At 43.5% G+C, this 21,752-nt stretch overlaps 1 protein-coding gene across 9 annotated transcripts in view; it reads left to right on the forward strand.

Moving 5' to 3' along the window:
- The window catches only part of LTBP1 (latent transforming growth factor beta binding protein 1), a 416,540-nt gene that overhangs the window by 309,813 nt on the left and 84,975 nt on the right, over positions 1 to 21,752 (forward strand). For all 9 annotated transcript variants that reach the window (XM_029058450.2, XM_029058420.2, XM_029058428.2 and 6 more), the window contains 4 exons: positions 3,578 to 3,700; positions 6,034 to 6,156; positions 10,552 to 10,674; positions 21,349 to 21,474. In XM_029058450.2, the coding sequence (XP_028914283.1) occupies positions 3,578 to 3,700; positions 6,034 to 6,156; positions 10,552 to 10,674; positions 21,349 to 21,474 (495 nt within the window). The remainder of the gene's footprint in view (positions 1 to 3,577; positions 3,701 to 6,033; positions 6,157 to 10,551; positions 10,675 to 21,348; positions 21,475 to 21,752) is intronic.

Here is a 21,752-nt window from a genome sequence, read left to right on the forward strand (position 1 = left end):
TTAAAAGCACATCTCCTCCAAGAGGCCTTCCCTGACTAATCCTCACTTCCTCTTCTCTCACTTCCTTTTATATCATCCTTGTATTTTGATTTGCACCCTTTATTCATCCCTCCTCTCTGCCCCGAACCAGTTAGGTACATATCTGTAATTCATTTATGTTGCTGTCTGTCTCCCCCTCTAGACCGTAAGCTTGGTTTGGAGAGGGAACATGTATTCCAACTCTGTTATACTGTACTCTCCCAAGCTTCTTAGCACGGTGCTCTGCATACAGAAGGCACTCAGATAAATATGATTGGTTGGTTGAGTGGGACCATGGAAAAACTGAACTCCTTTTCTGGATCTGAATTAGTAAAATTAGGAAGTTTTAGCTATAGTTTGAAAAGAAAAATTTTGTCCAACAGACAACCCTCTGTAATTCTAACCTAAAATGATATTCGTGTTAAGCAACAGGCAATTGAAAGCATTCTTCAAAGCCTGCTACAGAAAGGCATCTACAGTTTATTTAGGAACTAGAATTCATTTTTGCAGGTTTTTTGGAACTGATTTTTAAAATAATCCAAAAATTTAAAATATAACAATAATCAAATATATAACCATTTAATATATAATGTCAATCCATTCTATTCATTGCACACCTATTCAATCAATCAGTGGTATTTATAGAGCCCTTACCTTGTGCAGAGTACTGTTCTAAGCTCTTGAAAGTGTACAACAGAGTTGGCAGACATCATCCTTGACAGGATTATGCAATCTAGGTATTAAAATTAGAAGCAGCATGGCATAATGGATAGAGCGCAGGTCTAGGAGTCAGAAGGTCATGAGTTCTAATTCCAGGTCCGCCTCTTGTCAGCTGTGTGGCCCTGGGTCACTTCACTTCCCTGTGCTTCATTACCTCATATGTAAAATGGGAATAAAGCCTTGTGAGCCCTATGTGGGACAGGGACTGTGTCTAACCTGATTTACTTGTGTCCACCCCAGCACTTAGTACAGTGCTTGGCACATAGTGAGTGCTTAACAAATACCACAGTCATTATTATTATCTTATTACTAATACAATAAGAGGAAATGGCAGTGTTGGGATATGTACATAAGCGCTCTGTGGCTAAGAGTGAGGTAAATAAATAAAGAGTGTAAGCCCGTCAAACGGCAGGGACTGTCTCTATCTGTTGCCGACTTGTTCATTCCAAGCGCTTAGTACAGTGCTCTGCACATAGTAAGCGCTCAATAAATACTATTGAATGAAAGAGTGGGCTTATGGGATTCAGATCCAAAGGTCACAGAGAAGGGAGGACCAAGAAGAGGAAACAAGGGATTAGTCCGAGGCCGTCTCTTGAGCTCTTATTGTGAGCAGTGCATGATGCTAAGCATTTGGGCGAGTATAACAAAATTAAATTGATATTCAATCAAGTAATGGCATTTATTCAGTGCTTACTGTGTCCCCTGCCCTCAGTGAGTTTACAATCTAGCAGAGGAGACAGACACTAAAATAATATACAGGTAGGAAGAAGAAGGAAAAGGAGATAAGGACATGTAATAGATTGCTGAGTTGAGCAGTCATAACATGCAATTCCTAAAGTACACAGCCAAACAGAAAGCTAATAATGAGGTAATATCAATAAATCAATCAATCAATCAGTGGTATATATTGAGCATTTACTGTGTGCAGAACACTGTACTTAGTGTTTGGTAGGCTTGACTCCTGCCCACAAAGAGCTTACAGTCTAGAGGAGAAGAAAGAAATTAAAATAAAGTATAAATGGGGAAATTGCAGAGTATCAATCAATGATATTTATTGAGCACTTACTACATGCAGAGTACAGTATTAAGCTCTTGGGAGTGTTCAGTATAACAGAATTGTTAGACATGTTTCTGCCCACAAAGATCTTACAGTCAGACAGAAATTAATATCAATAATCCACCATTTGTCTGCTGGGTGACCTTGGGCAAATTACTTAACTCCTCCGTGCCTCAGTTACCTCAACTGTAAAATAGGGACGAAAACTGTGAGTAGCATATGGAACATGGACTCTGTCCACCCCCATTTTCTTGTAATAATAATAATATTGATATTTGTTAAGTGCTTACTATGTGCCGAGCACTGTTCTAAGCGCTGGGGGAATACAAGGTGATCAGGTCATCCCTCATGGGGCTCACAGTTTTAATCCCCATTTTCCAGATGAGGGAACTGAGGCACAGAGAAGTTAAGCGACTTGCCTAAAGTCACATAGCTGGCAAGCGGCGGAGGCAGGACCTATCCAGTGTTTAGTACAGTACCAGACACATAGGAAGTGCTTAACGAATGCCATAAAAAACAAACAAAAAAAAACCCTGATTAGCTTGTATCTACTCCAGCATACTGTTTGGCACATAGCAATAGCTTAACAAATACCATAAAAAAATCATAATTTATAGAATAAAATTTAAAGATATGTGCATAAGTGCTGTGGAGCTGAGGATGGGGTAATATCAAGTGCCTAAGGAGTGCAGAACCAAATGTATAGGCTAATGCCGAACAATAAATTGTGTATTTATCATAATGCACATTCATGTTGATTTTCTTTCAGGTTTACAAATATCCTGCTAAACATGCCCTGCAAGCTCATCATGTCCTTCCCTTCTGCATTGTCCTGACCTGCTCTCATTATTTTTCCCCCTTCCCAGCACCACAGCACTTATGTACATATCTGTAATATATTTATTTATATTCATGTTGGTCTCCCCCTCTAGACTGTAAGCTAGTGTGGGCTAGAAAGGTGTCTGTGTATTGTTATAATGTACTCTCCCAAGCACTTAATACAGTGCTCTGCAAACAGTAAGCGCTCGATAAATAAGATTGACTGACACTGCTACCGATAGAATCTTTTATCCTTCAGTGATGCTCAAGCCATCTCATTGCTCAAGCCATGCTGAGTTTTAATAGTTTAAGGCCTAGACAGAAATTGGATAAGTGGGTCAAGGTTACAGAGCCAGAGGTAGAGTTGTTTCCTGGGGCCAGGAGGAGTATATTGCCTTGCAGCCTTGAGTCTGCCCGGGAAACACCTCAGGAATCGGAGGGGAGTCTGCAGAGAGGGAAGACTTGTAGTGAATGAAATCAAGACACCGACAACAGGAATCATCACCTTTTGATCCACAACCAAGATGCGGACCCTGGTTGTTAACTAGCAGGAGCTACAGCAAAGCCAGAAAAATTTCAGTGGGGGGGGGGGGGGGGGCCTGCATTTTTTTTTCTTTTGAAGTGATGTGTTCACACCTTGAGGGCAGGAACAATGTCTTCCACTAATATTCTACTCTCCTAAGTGCTTAGTACAGTGCTGTGTGTAGAGTAGACATTCAGTAAATCCTATTATTTGAGGTCACATGCTACTGAGTCAGTAGTACTCAAAGTACTCAATTCTCAATTTTTGCTTATTGTATTCAATGCCCTGCTCTTCCTTTTCCCCTCTCTCTGATGAAGGGTGTCCAACCCAATTAGGTTGTATCTACCCCAGCGCTTAAAGCATTTTTCCTCCAGGACGTAGGGACCAGATGAATGTAGACCTGCTTTAATCTCCTCTTGCCTCTTCCTTGTCATTCCCAGATATTGACGAATGCCATTCTGGCACCCTCTGTACAAATGGGCAGTGCAAGAACTCCGAGGGCTCCTTCAAGTGTATCTGTGGCAGAGGGTACCAGCTGTCTGCTGGCAAAGACCAGTGTGAAGGTAAGAATGGGCCTCAATCGGTGGTTGTAGATTGGACAGATTTGGACACAGGCTGGTTGTTCTGCAGGAATCCTTAGGAGCAGAAACAATGCTTTTAAGGGTGTACACACATGGACATTCTCTCTGTCTCTTTCTCTCACACACATACATACACACAACACATTCAGAGAAAACCGCTAGTAGCCTAATAGCTTCCAACATGAGATACTGTGGGGTGGAGAAGGGCAAGAGGAACTCCTGAGGATAAGGGGGTTATTCAGGGGCTATAATGATGATGATAATTACATTTTACATTTTACAGATGAGGCAACTGAGGCACAGAGAAGTGAAGCGACTTGCCTAGGATCACACAGCAGACAAGTGACAGAGTCAGGATTGGAACCTAGGTCCCTCATACTCCCTGGCCTACGCTCTATTCACTAAGCCACACTGCTTCCCGTGAGAGCCCCCTGACCAGGAGGGTGCTCTGGATCTCCAGAGTGGGAGGAGCTTCGGTGGAATCGGGGGAGAAAAGGGGAACGCTCAGTTTGGCCATGGAGGACTGCCAGGAAGAAAGCTCCCAGAATGGTGGGCAGGACTATGGTCAATGTGAAGCAGAGAAGCAGTGTGGCCTAGTGGATGGAGCATGGGCCTGGGAGGCAGAAGGACCTGGGTTTTAATCCCACCTCCACCACTTGTCTGCTCTGTGACCTTGGGCATGTTGCTTCATTCCTTTGTGTCTTAGTTACCTCATCTGTAAATGGGAATTAAGACTGTAAGCCCCATGTAGGTCAAGGGCTGTGTGCAACCTGATTAGCTTGTATCTGTCTCAGTATTTAGTACAGTGCCTGGCTTAACAAATACCATTAAAAAAATGGGACTCAGAAACCTCCAAAATTGTGGGGGCTGCAGAAGGGGGAATTTGGAAGAGCCCCCGCCTCAGGGGCGGCAGGAGGACAGAGAAAGCCCTGACTTGTCAGGCCATAATGCGCCTGGGAGATCCATGAACTAGGAAGAAGCAGAACAGAACTGCAACAGAAAACAGAGAAGAGTATAGGCAGTGCATAGCAGGGAAGGTGAAAGAGAAAGAGAGAGTCAAAATCAGGGTTTCTCACCATTTTTGGTTCCTGAGTTTTTAGCTCATTTTTGCCTCTCTGCAGCCCAGTAATCCCAACTATTTCCATGAGAGGTTTTGCTGGGTCTTGGCCTGAGAAAGTGGGCATGCACACTGCCTCCATCACCACCCAGTCCTTGTCCTGTCTGCCCCCTCCCATCACCCTATGAGTAAGGGAATGAGATGGGGAGAGGAGGTGGGAGAAGAGAGTCAAGTCAGTAGAACAAGAAGCAGCATGTCCTAGTAAATAGAGCATGGGTCTGGGAGTCAGTAGGACCTGGATTCTAATCCTGGCTCTGCCATTTGCTTACTGTGTGACCTTGGGCATGATACTTTACTTCTCTGGGCCTGCATTTCCTCAACTGTAAAATGGGGATGCCTGTTCTCCCTACTACTTAGACTGTGAACCCCATGAGGGACAGGGACTGCGTCCTACCTAATTAACTTGTGCCTACCCCAGCACTTAGAACAGTGCTTGGCACATAGTAAGCACTGAACAGATACCATAAAAAAAAGTCAGCCCCAGAAAATCCCCTTCTTGTAGAACAGTTGAAAAAGGCACTGGGAATGTGAGGTTGATCTAGAGCAGGCAAGTCATGGGGCTTGTTGAGTACCCCAGACTGCCCAACCAACATTATCCACTAGGCCTCAGTTTACCTCTCAGGGAAAAGAGAACTGGTGCAATGGTTCTCTGGCCCAAGTGGGACTTGGATTGTCACAGTGCTCCTACTGTATGTAGACAATATGAGTCCCCGTTTACCCTCCTTTAGATTGGAAATGCCTCAAGGGCAGAGCTTCTGTCTTCTTTTTTGATTCAACAGTGTTTAGGACACTTGCTATTGTGCTCTGCAAAGAGCAGTCACCCAGGACAGTGCTCTCCACACATTAGGTGCTTAATAAGTAGTGCTGGGAGAATGAATGAATGAATGAAGAACTGACACAACAAAAAGCCAGATGAGATACCTCAGCGCCATAAGGAATCCTCACCAGGGTGTGTGCAAAAACTCAGATCTCTTGACCTCAGCTGTAGACCTTTCCATTGTAGTCATGGCCATGATGGTTCATCAGATAGATAAACTCCTTGTGGGCAGGGAATGTGTCTGCTGGTTGTTGTACTCTCCCAAGTGCTTAGTACAGTGCTTTGCACACAGTAAGCAGTCAATAAATACGACTAAATGAATTAATGAATAAACAGGTCCTCTTTACTCAAACACCTGCTGGATCTCGTTTTGCATTGCAGACATCGATGAATGCCAGCATCACCATCTATGCTCGAATGGGCACTGCAGGAACACAGACGGCTCTTTCCGGTGTATCTGCAGCCAGGGATACAAAGTGTCTGCAGCAGGGGATCACTGCGAAGGTAGGAGTGAAGTTTAAAGGCCTTTCAGAGGAGTGGTCTCCAAGAAAGGAGAGTGTAGCCTGTAAGATCATTGTGGGTAGGAAATGTGGGTACCATCTCGCTTATACTGTACTCTTCAGGACTCTGCACATTGTAAGTGCTCAGTAAATACAATTTAATTGATTAACTTTGGAGGTGAGCCAATTTTTTCTCAGTGAGCAGATGGGAGTAAAAGGATAAAAGGTGTCTTAAAGCCCATCATCTTCCCGATCCACAAAAGAAATAGTGAAGTGTGTTTCTGGCCTTGTGGTCATCATTATTTCATGCACTTTGAATTTAATACCCTTGACCTAGTGGAAAAAGCATGGGCCTGGGAGTAAAAGAACCTGGGTTCTAATCCCTGCTCTGCAACTTGCCCTGAGTAACCATAGGCAAGTACTAATGATTAGAGTATTTGTGAAACACTTACAATATGCCAAAAACTGTCCTAAGCACTAGGGTAGATACAAGACAAACAGGTCTGCTACAATCTCCGTTCCACATGGGGCTCATGCTTACTTAAGTTCTCTGTGCCTCAGTTTCCTCATCTGTATTGGTTTAGCGGAAAAAGCACAGGCTTAGGAGTCAGAGGTCATGGGTTCTAATCCTGCCCCAGCCCCTTGTCAGATGTGTGACTTTGGGCAAGTCACTTAACTTCTCTGTGCCTCAGTTCCCTCATCTGTAAAATAGGGATTAAGACTATGAGCCCCACGTGGGACAACCCGATTACCTTGTCTCTACCCCAGCACTTAGAGCAGTGCTTGGCATGTAGGAAGTGCTTAACAAATACCTTTGTCATTATTATTATTAATATTATTATTAAGAATAAAATGATTAAGTACCTGTTCTCTCTTCTACTTAGACTATCTGACCCAATTATCTCTTATCTACCCAGTGCATAGTATAGTGCTTGACTCAAAATAGTTGCTTAAAAAATACTACTACTATTATTATTATTATTATTGTTGTTGTTATTATTAACTGTGAAACGTTCGGCACTTCCCTAGCTTCCATTTCAGATCAGGTGCCCAAAACAGTAATAAACTTGGTAGAAGAAAAATAGGCAGGAAGTATACTTACCAGTTAAGGACACTTCTTATGCAGGAAAATAATCTTGGCAAACTTGGAAGGAAGTGCTGCCCAGATGAAGAAATGTAATCCTCTCTTTGTAACCCTCCCCTGCTTTTCTTTGAAGGAACAAACTTAAACTAAGACAAAATGAAGGTGCTTGACATCCAGACTTCTCTTGGGATTAAAAATCAATTATTTGTTTATATCAATTTCTGTCTCCCCCTCAAGACTATAAGCTCATTGTGAGCAGGGAACATGTCTACCAACTGTATGGCATTGTATTCTCCCAGTGCTTAGTACAGTGCTTTGCACACAAGTAAGCGCTCAGTAAATGTCATTGATGGTGATGATGATCCATCTGCCTCCACCTGTGGCCTGAAAAGTCAGTCATGGTAGGGTTCTAGGCCTTGAGAAATGAGAATACAGCCTGGCCTGGGGATTCGGGAGCAAGAGTGGGTGACCTCTTCAATCCTGGAGGCTTCGAGTAGGCTAAGCAAGATTGGCGTGGGCTAATCTGCTGCCTAAGGAATTCACGGGGCGAGGGTGGGTGAAAAGAAAAAAAAGAAAAAAAAGGGGGAGGGAGAGAGAGAAGAAGGGGAGAATGGGAGGGTAGTTGTGAGGAGGTGGTTGGAGTGCCGCAAGAAATCACCAGTAGCTTCCAGGAGGGCCAAGATGAGTTCGTTGGAGATTACGGTGACCATGATGATGGTCCCCTCGGTCTAACCAGAGTCCAGAGAGAGGTGATGGAACCTCCCTCCCTCCCCCTCTCCACAGAGCACTTTTTGCTGATATCTGATGCTCCCCACTCCTGGTTCATTCTCTCACTGATTAATGGCCTGGGCTTTCATCTAATTTTTTATGGTATTTGCTAAGTACTTGGTGTGTGCCAAGCACAGTACCAAGTGCTGGGGTGGATTTAAGCAAATCAGATTGGAAACAGTCCACAAGGGGTTCACAGTCTTAATCCCCATTTTACAGATGAGGTAACTGAGGCACAGTGACTTGCCCAAGGTCACACAGCAAATTTCCCTAAACTCATTTCCATGAAAAAGAGGTGAAGTGGACCAAACATGCCACAGAATAATAATGTTGGTATTTGTTAAGCGCTTACTATGTGCAGAGCACTGTTCTAAGCGCTGGGGGAGACACAGGGGAATCAGGTTGTCCCACGAGGGGCTCACAGTCTTCATCCCCATTTTACAGATGAGGGAACTGAGGCACAGAGAAGTTAAGTGACTTGCCCACAGTCACACAGCTGACAAGTGGCAGAGCTGGGATTCGAACTCATGACATCTGACTCCAAAGCCCACGCTCTTTCCACTGAGCCACGCTGCTTCTCTTCACTTCTGTGAAGAGTCACAGATGTGACTCTTCTCGTTAGAGTTTCCCTTGACAATTGGCCAGATGTGCAAGATGCGTCTTTCCTGCACCTGCTATTAGAATTTGGTCCCATGCCCTAAATTTGAAGCAATGAAGATGGTCAAATTAATCTGCAGTTAAACTCTCATCACCCTCTTTACCACCCCACCTGTTCAGTGGCTAAGCGCCAAGCACTGTTTTAAGCTCTGAGGTAGATGTAAGTTAATCAGGTTGAACACAGTTCCTGTCCTACATGGGGTTCACAATCTAAGGAGGAGGGAGAATAGGTACTAAATCTCCATTTTACAAGTGAGGAAACTGAGGCACAAAGAAGCGACTTGCCCAAGATCCCACAGCAGGCAGGGACAGAGGAGGGATTAGAACCCTAGAACAATGGTACTTTGACATTTTTTCTCGGCGGTACACTAGAGGCTTCTGGCTTTAACTTTACTGGAGTCTCTCAGGCTCAAGGGAGTGGATGAGAACAAAAGATTGTGGTTACAGTGGAGTCCCAAGACAACGGGAATGCTTCCACGAGGCACAGGAAAACATCTGGATGAGAAGTCTTGCTTTATCCTCATCTGCTGAGGCTCACCATCAAAGGATGTGGCTGGGTCTGTTAAGGCTCTGAAATCTTTACATAAGACTACTGACTAAGAATGCCTTTCCCCATCAGCTCACCCTAGATCCCCCTGCAGGGAAGGAGGGAAAGAAACCCACAAAACTGGCCTCTTCTCTTCACCGGCAGATTTACCTCTGCTCCGTCTGACCAATTTTCCTTTAGAATTCTGCCCCTCCGTTTGGTCAGGCTTTGCATTCTCAAGGAAAAGTATGTTGTTTTAATTTCTAATAGATTGAAAGTGGCAGTTGGCAGAGTCAGGCTTTTCTTTCCGACCTATGAATGGCTAGGAGCCTAATTTCTGGGTGTGAATGGCTAAGGAGCTAATTCATTAGTTCAGCCACTTATGCAGGCCCTTCAAGAGGAAAACTTTCACCATCTGGGCCTCCTCCTCACTTAGTATGGTCCCCTGCATGCAGTAAGTGCTCAATAAATGCTTGATTGATCAGGACCGGGGAGCCCATCCCAGCGCATGCAGCTGACATCCAACTGCATGGGCAGGAGGCAGGGGTACTGCCAGCAAGCATGGTTGCAATATTCCCTACAATCCAGACCTTCCTGGAACTTCTCATGGGTTCTGAGAGGCACACAAAAGATCTGGGGCAAATGCCATAGAATTTTGTATTGTGCGAAAACCCGGAAAGTAAGCTTTGTTCCTCGGCGTCCATATTCACTATTAATTTGAATCCGGAACAGACACAATAGAAGAAAGGGAGACCATGGAGAACATTAGCAGTAATAAGCTTTGACTAAGAGTAAATTTGGTAATAAACAGTCTCTGTTGAAGGTCTGCACGGGCCTTGGCGTTTATGCAGTGTGAAGGGGTCATTAATTGTTTCACATGCTCACAGTCAAAACTAATTATCAGTTAAGAAAACCATTTTTCAGCCACACATATGGTACAGATATAAAAGATATCCATGCAAAATCAACCCGGTTTGGAAAACTTACTGAATGAGGCCCTTTGACATTTGAAAATGGATTTTTATTTCAGGCAAGCATTATTGCTCTCAGGATGTGACCAAGAAAACTAGCATTTGGTCCTATAATCCCAGTATTTTCTTTCCACTCCCTTGGGTTGAGGAAAGATGCCAGAATCTCATAAGGGCATTTTTGCTAGACAGCTGACCAGGCGATAAGCGTTCTTGTCCATTTATCAGACGATCAAGTGTGATGCGTAAGAGGTGTGAGGTGAAATATGCACAGATATATTTTTCAAAGACAAAGGAGTGCCTTTCGCTAGCTGCAGTCATCTTTCCCAGGAAGAGTTTAATGACCTGTAAATGATTGCAAATGGCCTGACTTTTATGCCAATGCTTTGTTTGCAGATATTAACGAGTGCTTGGAGGACAGGAGTGTGTGCCAGGGTGGAGACTGCATTAATACCGACGGTTCTTATGAGTGCACATGTCCAGATGGCTTCCAGCTCGTTAACAGACAGAGATGTCAAGGTATTGGCATGGTGTAAGCGTATGGGTCTTTGGGGTAGTAAACGTGTTTATATTTCTTCGGTATTTCCTAGAGATGGACCGTGCAGCTTGGGGTCATTATTCCAGTCCCCATATCTACAAATGAGGTGATCATTCCCGTGGACTTTACTGAGCCAACCCATTTCACTTCATTGTCAGCTGCTTTGTCTGCCATTTTTGACTGATTCCAGAGCCTTCTCCAACTCCTCTCAAAGTCTCTAAATCACTAATCTCAACCTCATTTTTCAAAAACAAAAATCTCTCTATTAACATGCCTTTGCTTCTATTTCTTTCCACCACTGGTGGCTTTATTTTAACCTAGACTGTTTGATTTTTTCCAAAACAAGACAATAATATTCTGCTATAGGCTGATTTTCTTCCTCAGGTAACAAGGAGTCACAGTTCTGTTCCCTTGTAACTTTACCGTGATGTCAGAAGAGCAAACGTATTTTTTGCTCTTCAAGTTTGTAGTTTGATTTTGGTCTGGTCAGCTGAAAATATTTTCCAAATACTTCTCCAGGTTGAAAAAGTATTCTAATGGGTATAGGAAACATACAAAGCTTTCATTTTGGAAGCAGAAAAAGTACAAAATGAAGAATAATACATGAACTTTGATTTTCATGACAAAAACAAGAAATACAGATAGAGGATAATTCTGTAAAGATCTAGAGGTATTCATTTATTCATTCAGTCATATTTATTGAGTGCTTCTTGTATGCAAAACACTGTGCTAAGCGCTTGGGAGAGTACAATTTAAAAATGAACAGACACATTCCCCACCCTCAATGAGCTTGTAGTCTAGGGGTCACAAACCATAGATGGTCCTTCCAATGCAGCCAAAGAGCACAGTGCTCATTGCCATAATACAATTGGTGGGGAAATTTTTTCACCCAGTTTTTCATCCCATAAACATTCATACATAAATCCTTTGTATTTGCAATTTTTTTCTAAAATTAGAAAATAAAATGTTCCGAAGTGAATTAGCAATAAATAACCCTCTCTTCACAGGGATAACTTTCTTCACAGCAGTTCAGCAGGTTAGATCTTGAAGTGTATGTGGGAAAAAGACAACCCACCAGAAATCATGGGCCATTTGAATCATCTGTGTTTTTTCTAGTTGATGTTTTCTGCTTTACAGAGAGTAATAATAATAATGATGATAATAATTGTATTAAATGCTTATTGTGTCCTGAGCACTGCACTAACTACTGGGAATGTTGGTATTTGTTAAGCGCTTACTATGTGCAGAGCACTGTTCTAAGCGCTGGGGTAGACACAGGGGAATCAGGTTGTCCCACGTGAGGCTCACAGTCTTCATCCCCATTTTACAGATGAGGTAACTGAGGCCCAGAGAAGTTAAATGACTTGCCCACAGTCACACAGCTGACAAGTGGCAGAGCTGGGATTCGAACTCATGACCTCTGACTCCAAAGACCAGGCTCTTTCCACTGAGCCATGCTGCTCCAGTAGAAGCAGATTGGATGGAGTCTAAGAGGCCAATGAGGGAACTGAGGTAAAGAGAAATTAAGTGACTTACCCACTTAATTTACAACAGGTAAATGACAGAGCTGGGCTGAGAACCCAGGTCTCCCAGCTCCCAACTCCATGCTTTCGCCTAGACAGTGCAGCTTCTCTAGGGTATTGAAATTCAGAACCACACTCCTGCATGTCAATGCAACATCCAAAAGGTATACATCCATTCCATGAGGATATATAATAAAATTAATAATAATGGTACTTGTTAAGTGCTTACTACGTACGAAGCACCCTTCTAAGTGCTGTGGTAGATACAATATGAAGGGACACAATAGAGAGTTTGGTGGAAGGATTTGGAACACTTCTTTTATTTTCCCATTGTAACAGTAGATTACTGAATTCTATAATACCAAGCGCTCTAAGAACACGTTGGTAGGCATTAGAGAGGGGCTGCTGTGATATCTCATTCCCCTAACATAGGCTGGATAGACTATGTGTTAAGGCCATTAAGACATTGTTTAACCTGCCATTGGGTTGTTCTGAAAAGACACAATGGCATTTATGGAAACACCATGCCCACCTGTAGGCAATCATTTCTAAAGCAGATATTGAATCCATGTCTGGGCTTTGTTATGATCTTTCAAATATTTGGCTGCCTGAATGTCTGCTATTTATTGGCTGCCAATCATTGTTAAATCAGCTAAACCAAGTCCCTCCTGCCCCATTTCTTTCTGTACTCCAGCTTGAATTCATTTATATAAAATGGAGGTGCAAAAACTCCAGTGCTACTCCAGTCATACTAAGGACTATATTTTTTTCCAATTTGGTTTCTGCCATACTTATCAATCAGTGGTATTTATTATTAATAAAAATAATGGTGTTTGTTAAGCGCTTACTATGTGCCAGGCACTGTACTAAGTGCAAGGTGGATCCAAGCCAGTCAAGTTGGACACAGTCCCTGTCCCATGTGGGGCTCACAGGCTCAATCCCCATTTTACAAATGAGATAAGAGAGAGTGGCAGAAAACAGACAAGTGGCAGAGCCGGCATTAGAGCCCATGACCTTCTGAGTCCCAAGACTGTGCTCTATCCACTACACCAAGCTGCTGTGCAGAGCACTGTACAAAACACTTGGGAGAATACAATAAAACAGAGTTGGTAGACACATCCCCTACCCATAGTGAGCTAAGAAGTAATGTTTCCATGAACCCAGGCTCTTCTCTTCCCCTTTCCTAGCCAATCTCCTAGTATGAAATGCTGCTTTGTTTGGGATGTAGCATTCTTCCTTCTTGTTGCTAACCCTTCTCTGTGGTAACATTTGCTTGTTGAAACCTTGCTGGGCCTGAAGTCATTTTTTTGGTGGTTGCTGTTACTTTTGCTTTTTTTAATTTCTGTTCATCAAATACCCTCAAGATGGAAGTCAATAAACTTCAGATTGTCACAATGTTCTGCCTCAGGGCAGAAAACTGCAGTGGGTGATGTTGCAAAGCAATAACAGTAAATTGGATGTAAGAGAGAAGCAGCATGGGTAGAGCATGGGCCTGGGAGTCAGAAGGACCCGGGTTCTAATCCCAGCTCTGCCACTTGCCTGCTGTGTGACCTTGGGCAAGTCACTTCACTTCTCTATGCCTCAGCTACCTTATCTGTAAAATGGGGATTAGACTGTGTACCCCATGTTGGACAGTGACTGTGTCCAACCTGACAGTGTTGAATCTACTCCAGTACTTAGTACAGTGTCTGTTCTGTAGTAAGTGCTTTAACCAAAACCATAAAAAAGTGAGGTGGTAGGTGTAATCCTAAATGTAAAGATATATCCAATTTCAGCAAGGCATTTAATAGTGATTGAGTGGGTGAGTCTCTTCTCCCTTAAATTTACTGATAATATGAACAATTCATGGCTGTCCTCAAAGAAGTCTATACATTCTGTAGGACCTTGTGAGGGTGTGGGGTCTGGAATGTGGGTGAATAATTTGAGATTCTGAAACCACTTGTATTTTAAGGTTTGAACTACAAATGCCAGATTGGGAAGTGCCATGGAATCAAGGACCCCTGAAAAAGACCCAAGTTAAATATAATCTGGTTTTTAGCTCAAAGCCACGAGCAACGTAGTTTAAAAATCCTTCAATAAGTATGGTCCAAATTGAATGCATATGTGTCTCTACATCAAGGTCTTCTTAGTGGTCTCTGCTAGCAGTTGCTTGGATGAAATCTGGGACTTTTCTTTCAAGGTCCTGTCGTCAAACCTTGAAAAATCTCAACATTGGAAGGAAATCATTGACTCCTCAGTGACTTCTGTTAAGGAAGGGACTCTGGTGCAATGGTACTTAATAGGGAGGTGACCTTGATGTAAAGGAAAAACAAGGTTACTGCCAGTTCTTTGTCGTACAATAGCTTCAAAAGCCTTCTCTCCCATCAAGCCTACCCGAAATGGTTTGAAGTTACAGAATAGAATGATTTGGGTTTCATCTCTTCTTCCTTCCTGGACCATCCTCTAATGAACAATGAAATAAATTACAGGGATCCACAGATGGGAGGAGAGCCACTGAAAGTCACTTAGCCTTTCTGGCCTTTAGCTTCCTCACCCGGTAAAATGGGGGAAATTCCACCCACCCTACCCCTTTCTTACTTTGCTGGGCAGTGTGGGAATGCACGAGATACAATCCACAAAAGCACTGGGAAAGAGTGCTGTATTAAATCTGCGGTCGGGTGATCCCAGGCTGGCAAGATTCCACAGACCAGTAGCCTCAAGTTGTTAGACTTGAGTTTAACTGAGTTTTTATACCTAGCAGGGGGCTGCTTCTTACCTCTCTCCTATTTGCTCAGCATAAGTACAGTCTCCTCACTCCTACATTCAACTCGCCCTTTGAGGATGCTAGTTCTGCTCTTCGGAGATGCCTCAACAGACACAGCCTGTTGATTGGGTTGAAGGGGAAGGGCGGCAATCACCATTCCTATCACAGCTTCAGTTAAGAACATGTGAGACAGAGACTGAGTGAAGCTGTTATAACTGGTTTAGTTGCCCTTTCCCTTTTTTATCTGCTAGTACCCTCTCAAAACTTCCTCTATCTTTGTCTTCCTGAATTTGCCCAGAGTCTTCAGTGACTCCATGCCAGCCTCCCAGCAAAAATGCTTTGCTATACCAGTATGCCTGTCCAACAACGGTAAATATTAATTAGTGATATTTATTGAGTACTTGGCCTAGTGGATAAAGCACAGGCCTGGGGACCAGAAGACCTGGATTCTGATCCTGGCTCTTCCACATTCCTGCTGCGTGACCTTGGGAAAGTCAATTCACTACTCTGGGCCTCAGTTTCCTCAACTGCACAATGGGAATTCAATACCTGTTCTCCCTCTTACTTGAACTGTGGGACAGGGACTGTATCTGGCCTGATTAAGTTGTATCAGGAAAGCAGCATGGCCTAGTGGAAGAGCACAGGCCTGGGAGTCAGAGATTCTAATCCCAGTTTGGCCATTTGTCTGCTGTGTAACCTTGTCTTGTCTGATGCTGTCAAGTCGTCTCTGACCCATAGCGATGCCATGTACATATTTCACCCAGAACGCCCCACCTCCGTCTGCAATCATTCTGGTAGTGTAGCCATAGAGTTTTCTTAGTCAAAATATGGAAGTGGGTATCCACTGCCTTCTTCTGCGCAGTAAACTTGAGTCTCCACCCTCGACTCTCTCCCATGCTGCTGCTGCTCAGCACAGGAGAGTCTTGACTTTTAGCAGATGGCCTTCCATTCATTCATTCAATGGTATTTATTGAGTGCTTACTATGTGCAGAACAGAGCTTCCACTCACTAGCCACTAGCCACTGGCCAAGTTTAGGAATGGAATAAGTATGCCTCTGCTTGACACTCTCCATTCCATAGTTGCGACGGGTAGAAAACTGGAAACTCTCCAGGTGTGACCCTGAGAGGGAGCTCTGTGACCTAGGGCAAGTCAATTAACTTTTCTGTGCCTCAGTTACCTTATTTGTAAAGATGGGAATTGTGACTGTGAGCCCCATGTGGGACAGGGACTGTGTCCAACCTGATTATCTTATATCAACCCCAGTGCTTAGGACAGTGCTATCAACCCCAGTGCTTAGGACAGTGCCTGGCACATAGTAAATACTTAATAAGCATGTAATAGGTAAGCAGCATGGCTTAGTGGGAAGAACATGGGTTTGGGAGTCGGAGATCTTGGGTTCCAATCCCAGCTCTGCCACTTATCAGCTGTATGACTTTGGGCAAGTCATTTATTCTCTGTGCCTCAGTTACCTCATCTGTAAAATGGGGATTAAGACTGTGAGCCCCACATGGGGCAACCTGATTACCTTGTGTCTACCCCAGTGCTTTGAATAGTGCTTGGCACGTAGTAAGCACTTAACAAATACCAATTATATTAGCATTATTAGTATTATTGTTAATACCTAAAAAAGTTCTACCCCAGCGCTTAGACCAGTGTTTGACACATAGTAAGCATTTAACAAATACCATAAGAACTCACTCAGGGAAATACAATACAACAGAGTTGGTAGACACTCCCTGCCCACAAGGACCTTACATGGGGAGGCAGACATTAAAATAGATTGGGGATGGGGAAAATAATGAAGTATAAGTCAGGCCACATTGACATGAGAAAGAACCTTACACTACACAGATGGCAAGAACCCTCTAATAAACCCCTCAACATGTCTTCCCCCTTTGAGGGAGAAGCTTTTTGGAGCATAGAAAACCAGACAAAATGTCAAGGCATGGCCATGGCTCCAGTATGTAACTTCCACAACCCAAACCATGAAACATGATAAAGAACCTAGATCTGTTGACATTCTCCTAGAAATTTACAATATACAAAGAAGGGGAACGAATCCTCAGACATCTGCACAAACTCTACTTCAACATGTGGAACACTGAGGAAATGCCTCAAGACTTCAAAGATGCTTCCATAATTACCATCTTCAAAAAGAACCCAAAGAGAGCTGACTATGGAAACTATCAGAGAGTCTCACTGCTCTCCATAGTCTGCAAGAGGCTAGCCAGAAACTGGATGCTGAAATACCTAGTAATCTGTGTGCTACCTGAACTGCAATGCTGCTTAAAACCAAAATGCGGATCAGAGAAAATGAGCTTTGCAGCTGACTTCTTCTTCCATATCTGCTCTCTTCACTCGCTACATCCCAGGCTGCAACTCTTGACTCCACCCCAGCTAATTTGCTCATTGGATCTCTCCCTTCCCCTGCCTACCCACTCACATCTACCTAACCATTTTACTTACTATATTCAAAGCTCTTGAAAACCTCCTGAAAGCCTTGCCCAACTAGTTTCTGTTACCCCTTAATGACATCCCACTATTCATTCATTCATTCAATAGTATTTATTGAGCGCTTACTATGTGCAGAGCACTGTACTAAGTGCTTGGAATGAACAAGTTGGCAACAGATAGAGACAGTCCTATCTTATGCACTTATTTTTATATTGACATATACACCCCTTTTATATTTCATAATTTAAACTGTATATACTTTTGCTGTTACCAGAAATATCTGCTTTTCCTCCTCCTCCCTGAATGCAGTTCTATTGATTGTAGTATTTGTTTAGCACTTTTTGTGAGCCAAGAACTGAACTTAAGCAATGGGGTAAATACAAGGTAATCAAATCAGACACAGTTCCTGTCCCACACAGGGTTCACATACTATGTAGGAGGGCAAAAAAGTATTGAATTCCCTTTTTAGCAGATGAAGGAACTGAGGCATGGAGAAGTTAAGTGACTTGTCCAACATCACACAGCAGACAAGTGGAGGAGCTGGGATTAGAGCCCAGATCCTCTGACTCCCTGGCCTGTGCTCTTGATATCTGCCTGTCTCCTCCAGTGAGCATGTCTTGATGATGATGATGATGGCATTTGTTATGTGCTTACTATGTGCCAAGCACTATTCTAAGCACTGGGGTAGATACAAGGTAATCAGGTTGTCCCCCATGGGTTTCACAGTCTTAATCCCCATTTTACAGATGAGGTAACTGAGGCATAGAGAAGTGAAGTGACTTGCCCAAAGTCACACAGCAGACAAATGGCAGAGCAAGCATTAGAAGCCACGTCCTCTGACTCCGAAGCCCGTGCTATATCCATTAGGCCATGCTGCTTCTCTGTTGTTTTCTCATCTTGTTTTATTGTATGTCCCCAAGTGCTCTCTGCACCCAGTATGCACTCGATAAATACTATTTATTGCTTGTAATATGACAGTTTCAGGAAAAGTGTAGCGTTATGCCATGCTCTCTAGTCTGCTTCCATAGACGTTTTGAAAACAGTTGACACCACTGACGGATTTCCTGGTAATCATTTCCGCACCATTTTGGCCCACCCCTTGTCTACTGTCCTTCGTGCCTCCCCAAAGCCATCTTTAGCTTTGGAGTTAGAGCTGCCATTTATGGAACCTCGCCCTTTTGCAGCCCTGCCTCTCTGCCTCCCAAGATGGCATCTGTGGGCTCTCTGGCCCCTTCAGTCAGAAAGAACCACCCCACCTTCTGATTGTAACATGCCCAGTCTGTCTGCTGCAGGTGTTTCCCAACACTCCACAGCAGTGCCTCATGGCAATAGTATTAGTCATAACAGATTTTATTAAGTGCTTTCCGTGTGTAGAACACTGGACTGAGCTCCAGGAAAGAATAAGCTGAATCTCAATTAGACATGGTGCGTAGCCCCAAGGGGCTTGGAATCTAAAACTATAATAGAGAGGGGAGGGGGAAGTGGCAACAGACACATAAGGAGTGGTGAAACAATGAAATACAAAACAACATTAAAGACCATGACAAATGCGTAAAATACAAACCAAAATCAGTGGAGTACCATGGCTAGAGGATCAGAATTTCACACTCAGAGCTCGTGGTATAACCATTCTCCTGGCCCCTCTACTCCTGGTTTTCCCGTTTCAGCCCTCTTTGGTTTCCTGCTGTCTTCCTTGCACCTGACCTGGTCACACTATACCCTTGAAAGATGACATGATATAGATGGAAGCTTTTCTACAATTAGAGCTATCTGTGAAGCGAGCCATGAAATTTCCAGAAAGCATCCTGGGGGGAAGATGCTTTCTACATTAAAGTATTTCCCCTTCTGGAGAGACCAATTTGATTGGTTGAAACATGTGTTGTTTAGAGATATTAGCAACAGAACAGTGATTCCAGTCCCCTGGAGTGGTGCTGGCTTTGTGGCAGTGACTTGTTCTCTTCAGGTCAGAGTTGAAGGCTGAGGGAACTGGTCCTTCATCAATTTCTTTAATTCCTTTAATGGTATTTTTTAATCCCTTACTATAGTACTATAATATATAGTATAGTATATAGTACTATATAGTACTATATACTATACTATATATTATACTATAGTATATAGTACTATAGTACTATAGCCAGGCGCTCTCCTAAATCCTGGAGTAGATCCAAGCTAATCAGGTTAGACACTGTCTGTGCCCCATATGGGGCTCAAAGTCTTAATCCCCATTTTACAGATGAGGTAACTGAGGCACAGAGAAGCTAAATGACTTGCCCGAGGTCACACAGTAATGTGGCAGAGCTGGGATTAAAAGCCAGGTCCTTCTGAGTCACAGGCCTCTGTTCTATCCACTAGGCCATGCTGCTTCCCAAGTGCTTAGTACAGTGCTCTGCACACAATAGGTGCTTTGCCAGGGAGTGTGAAGAATGAGCTAGTCCAACCCAGGACTCCCAGACTAACTGCAGTAATCCCACCACGCATTCAGGCTCACAGTCAAGCAGTGCTGCAATCCCACTGTAGGAGTTACAATTATCGAGTGTCCACTTAGCGACGCACTGTACTAGGTGTCTGGGAATTACAGTGTAACAGGGTGACACGTTCCCTGCCCACAAGGAGCTCACACTCTCTTAGACCTTGAGTACACCCAAGATATCCATCTTTTCTCTGGAATGCAGAATTCATTTAGCACTTATTATGTGCGAAGTTCTGTACTAAACACTTGGAAGAGTACAATACAACAGAATTAACAGACCGGTTCCCTACCTATAACAAGTTTACAGTCTAGAGGAGGAAGATGATATGGGTTATTGAGAGTCTACGTTTGGTAGACTGGCTGAACAAGAGTAGGTCATTACTATTAATCTTTCTGAACCCTTTCAACCCGTGCTTTGAAATTCTTCAAAACAGCCAGCGGATCAGTTGCTGGTAGTACTTAGGATGAAGAGCCTCATACAGTACATTTTACTTCTCATCAGACTTTATTGGGGCAGACTTAATGTTAATTGGCTAGGGAGAATTGTCGACGGCCAGGTAGACCAAGAGAGCTAGTTCATGAGCAAGCAATGCTTCCTGCAATAGTAGTGCAGTGACATTAGTTTATGATTAAGTCAATACCTGTCCTCCCTCTTACTTGGACTTCACTTTAACTCATGCTCCATGTGTGACAGGGATTGGGTCGGGCGTGATTAACTCGTATCTACCCCAGTGCTTAGAACAGTAAATGCTTTACAAATACTATTGTTCTCATTATTATCAAGCAATCAACTGTACTTACTGAGCACTTACTGTGTGCAGAGCACTGCACCGAATGCTTGGGAAAGTATGGTGTAATAAAGTCGGTAAACACATTCCCTGCCACAGTGAGCTTACAGTCAAGAGGACACTTACAAAGAAAAACCGAGGCCAGTGGGCAAGAAGAGTTAAACTGAGATCACCTCCACCGTGGCCTGTACCCCTAGAAGCAGCATGGCCTAGTGGAAAGAGCAGGGGCCTGGCAATCAGAGGACCTGGGTTCAATCCCAGTTCGGCCACTTGTCTGCTGTATGACCTTGAACAAGTCACTTCCATTCTCTGAACCTTGGTTTCCTCATCTGTAAGACTGTGAGCCCTATGTGGGACAGGGACTGTGTCAACCTGATTAATTTGTGTCTATCCAAGCACTTAGTAGTTTAGTGTAGTGGCTGGCATGTAGTAAGAGCTTAACGAATACCATGAAAAAAAGGGGGGGCACACCTGGATGAGAAACCTCTCAGGACCAGCGAAGCAAGTCGGTCGATCAATCATATTTATCGAGTGCTTACTGTGTGCAAAACATTATAGTGAGTGCTTGGGAGAGTAGTGTAACAGAGTTGGTAGATACGTTCTCTGCTCACAATGAGCTTTCAGTCTAGAGAGATTCCTGGAAATATTCCCAACACTCTGTTTTGAATTCCAGATATCAATGAATGTGAACGACCAGAGCGCTGTGGACTTCATGGGGAATGCCTAAATACGGATGGTTCTTTTCACTGCATCTGTGAGCAGGGATTTTCACTTTCTGCAGATGGTCACACGTGTGAAGGTAAGATGGGCAGAAAGGAGAAACAGAAACCTTGTGGGAAATCAGGGAGGTGATGAAATTTCTTTGTAAACAGATAGGCTCAAATTCATTCATTCATTCAGTAGTATTTATTGAGTGCTTAATATGTGCAGAGCACTGTACTAAGCACTTGGAATGTACAATTCAGCCACAGAGACAACCCCTGCCCAATGACGGGCTCACAGTTCTCTGGTGCATAGGCAGAACACCAAGCCGCAACAAATACCTTGGACGATTGATGCAGCACCGTATTTCAATGT

The sequence above is a fragment of the Ornithorhynchus anatinus genome, chromosome 1 (assembly GCF_004115215.2).
Source record: "Ornithorhynchus anatinus isolate Pmale09 chromosome 1, mOrnAna1.pri.v4, whole genome shotgun sequence".
Classification (NCBI taxonomy): Eukaryota; Metazoa; Chordata; class Mammalia; order Monotremata; family Ornithorhynchidae; genus Ornithorhynchus; species Ornithorhynchus anatinus.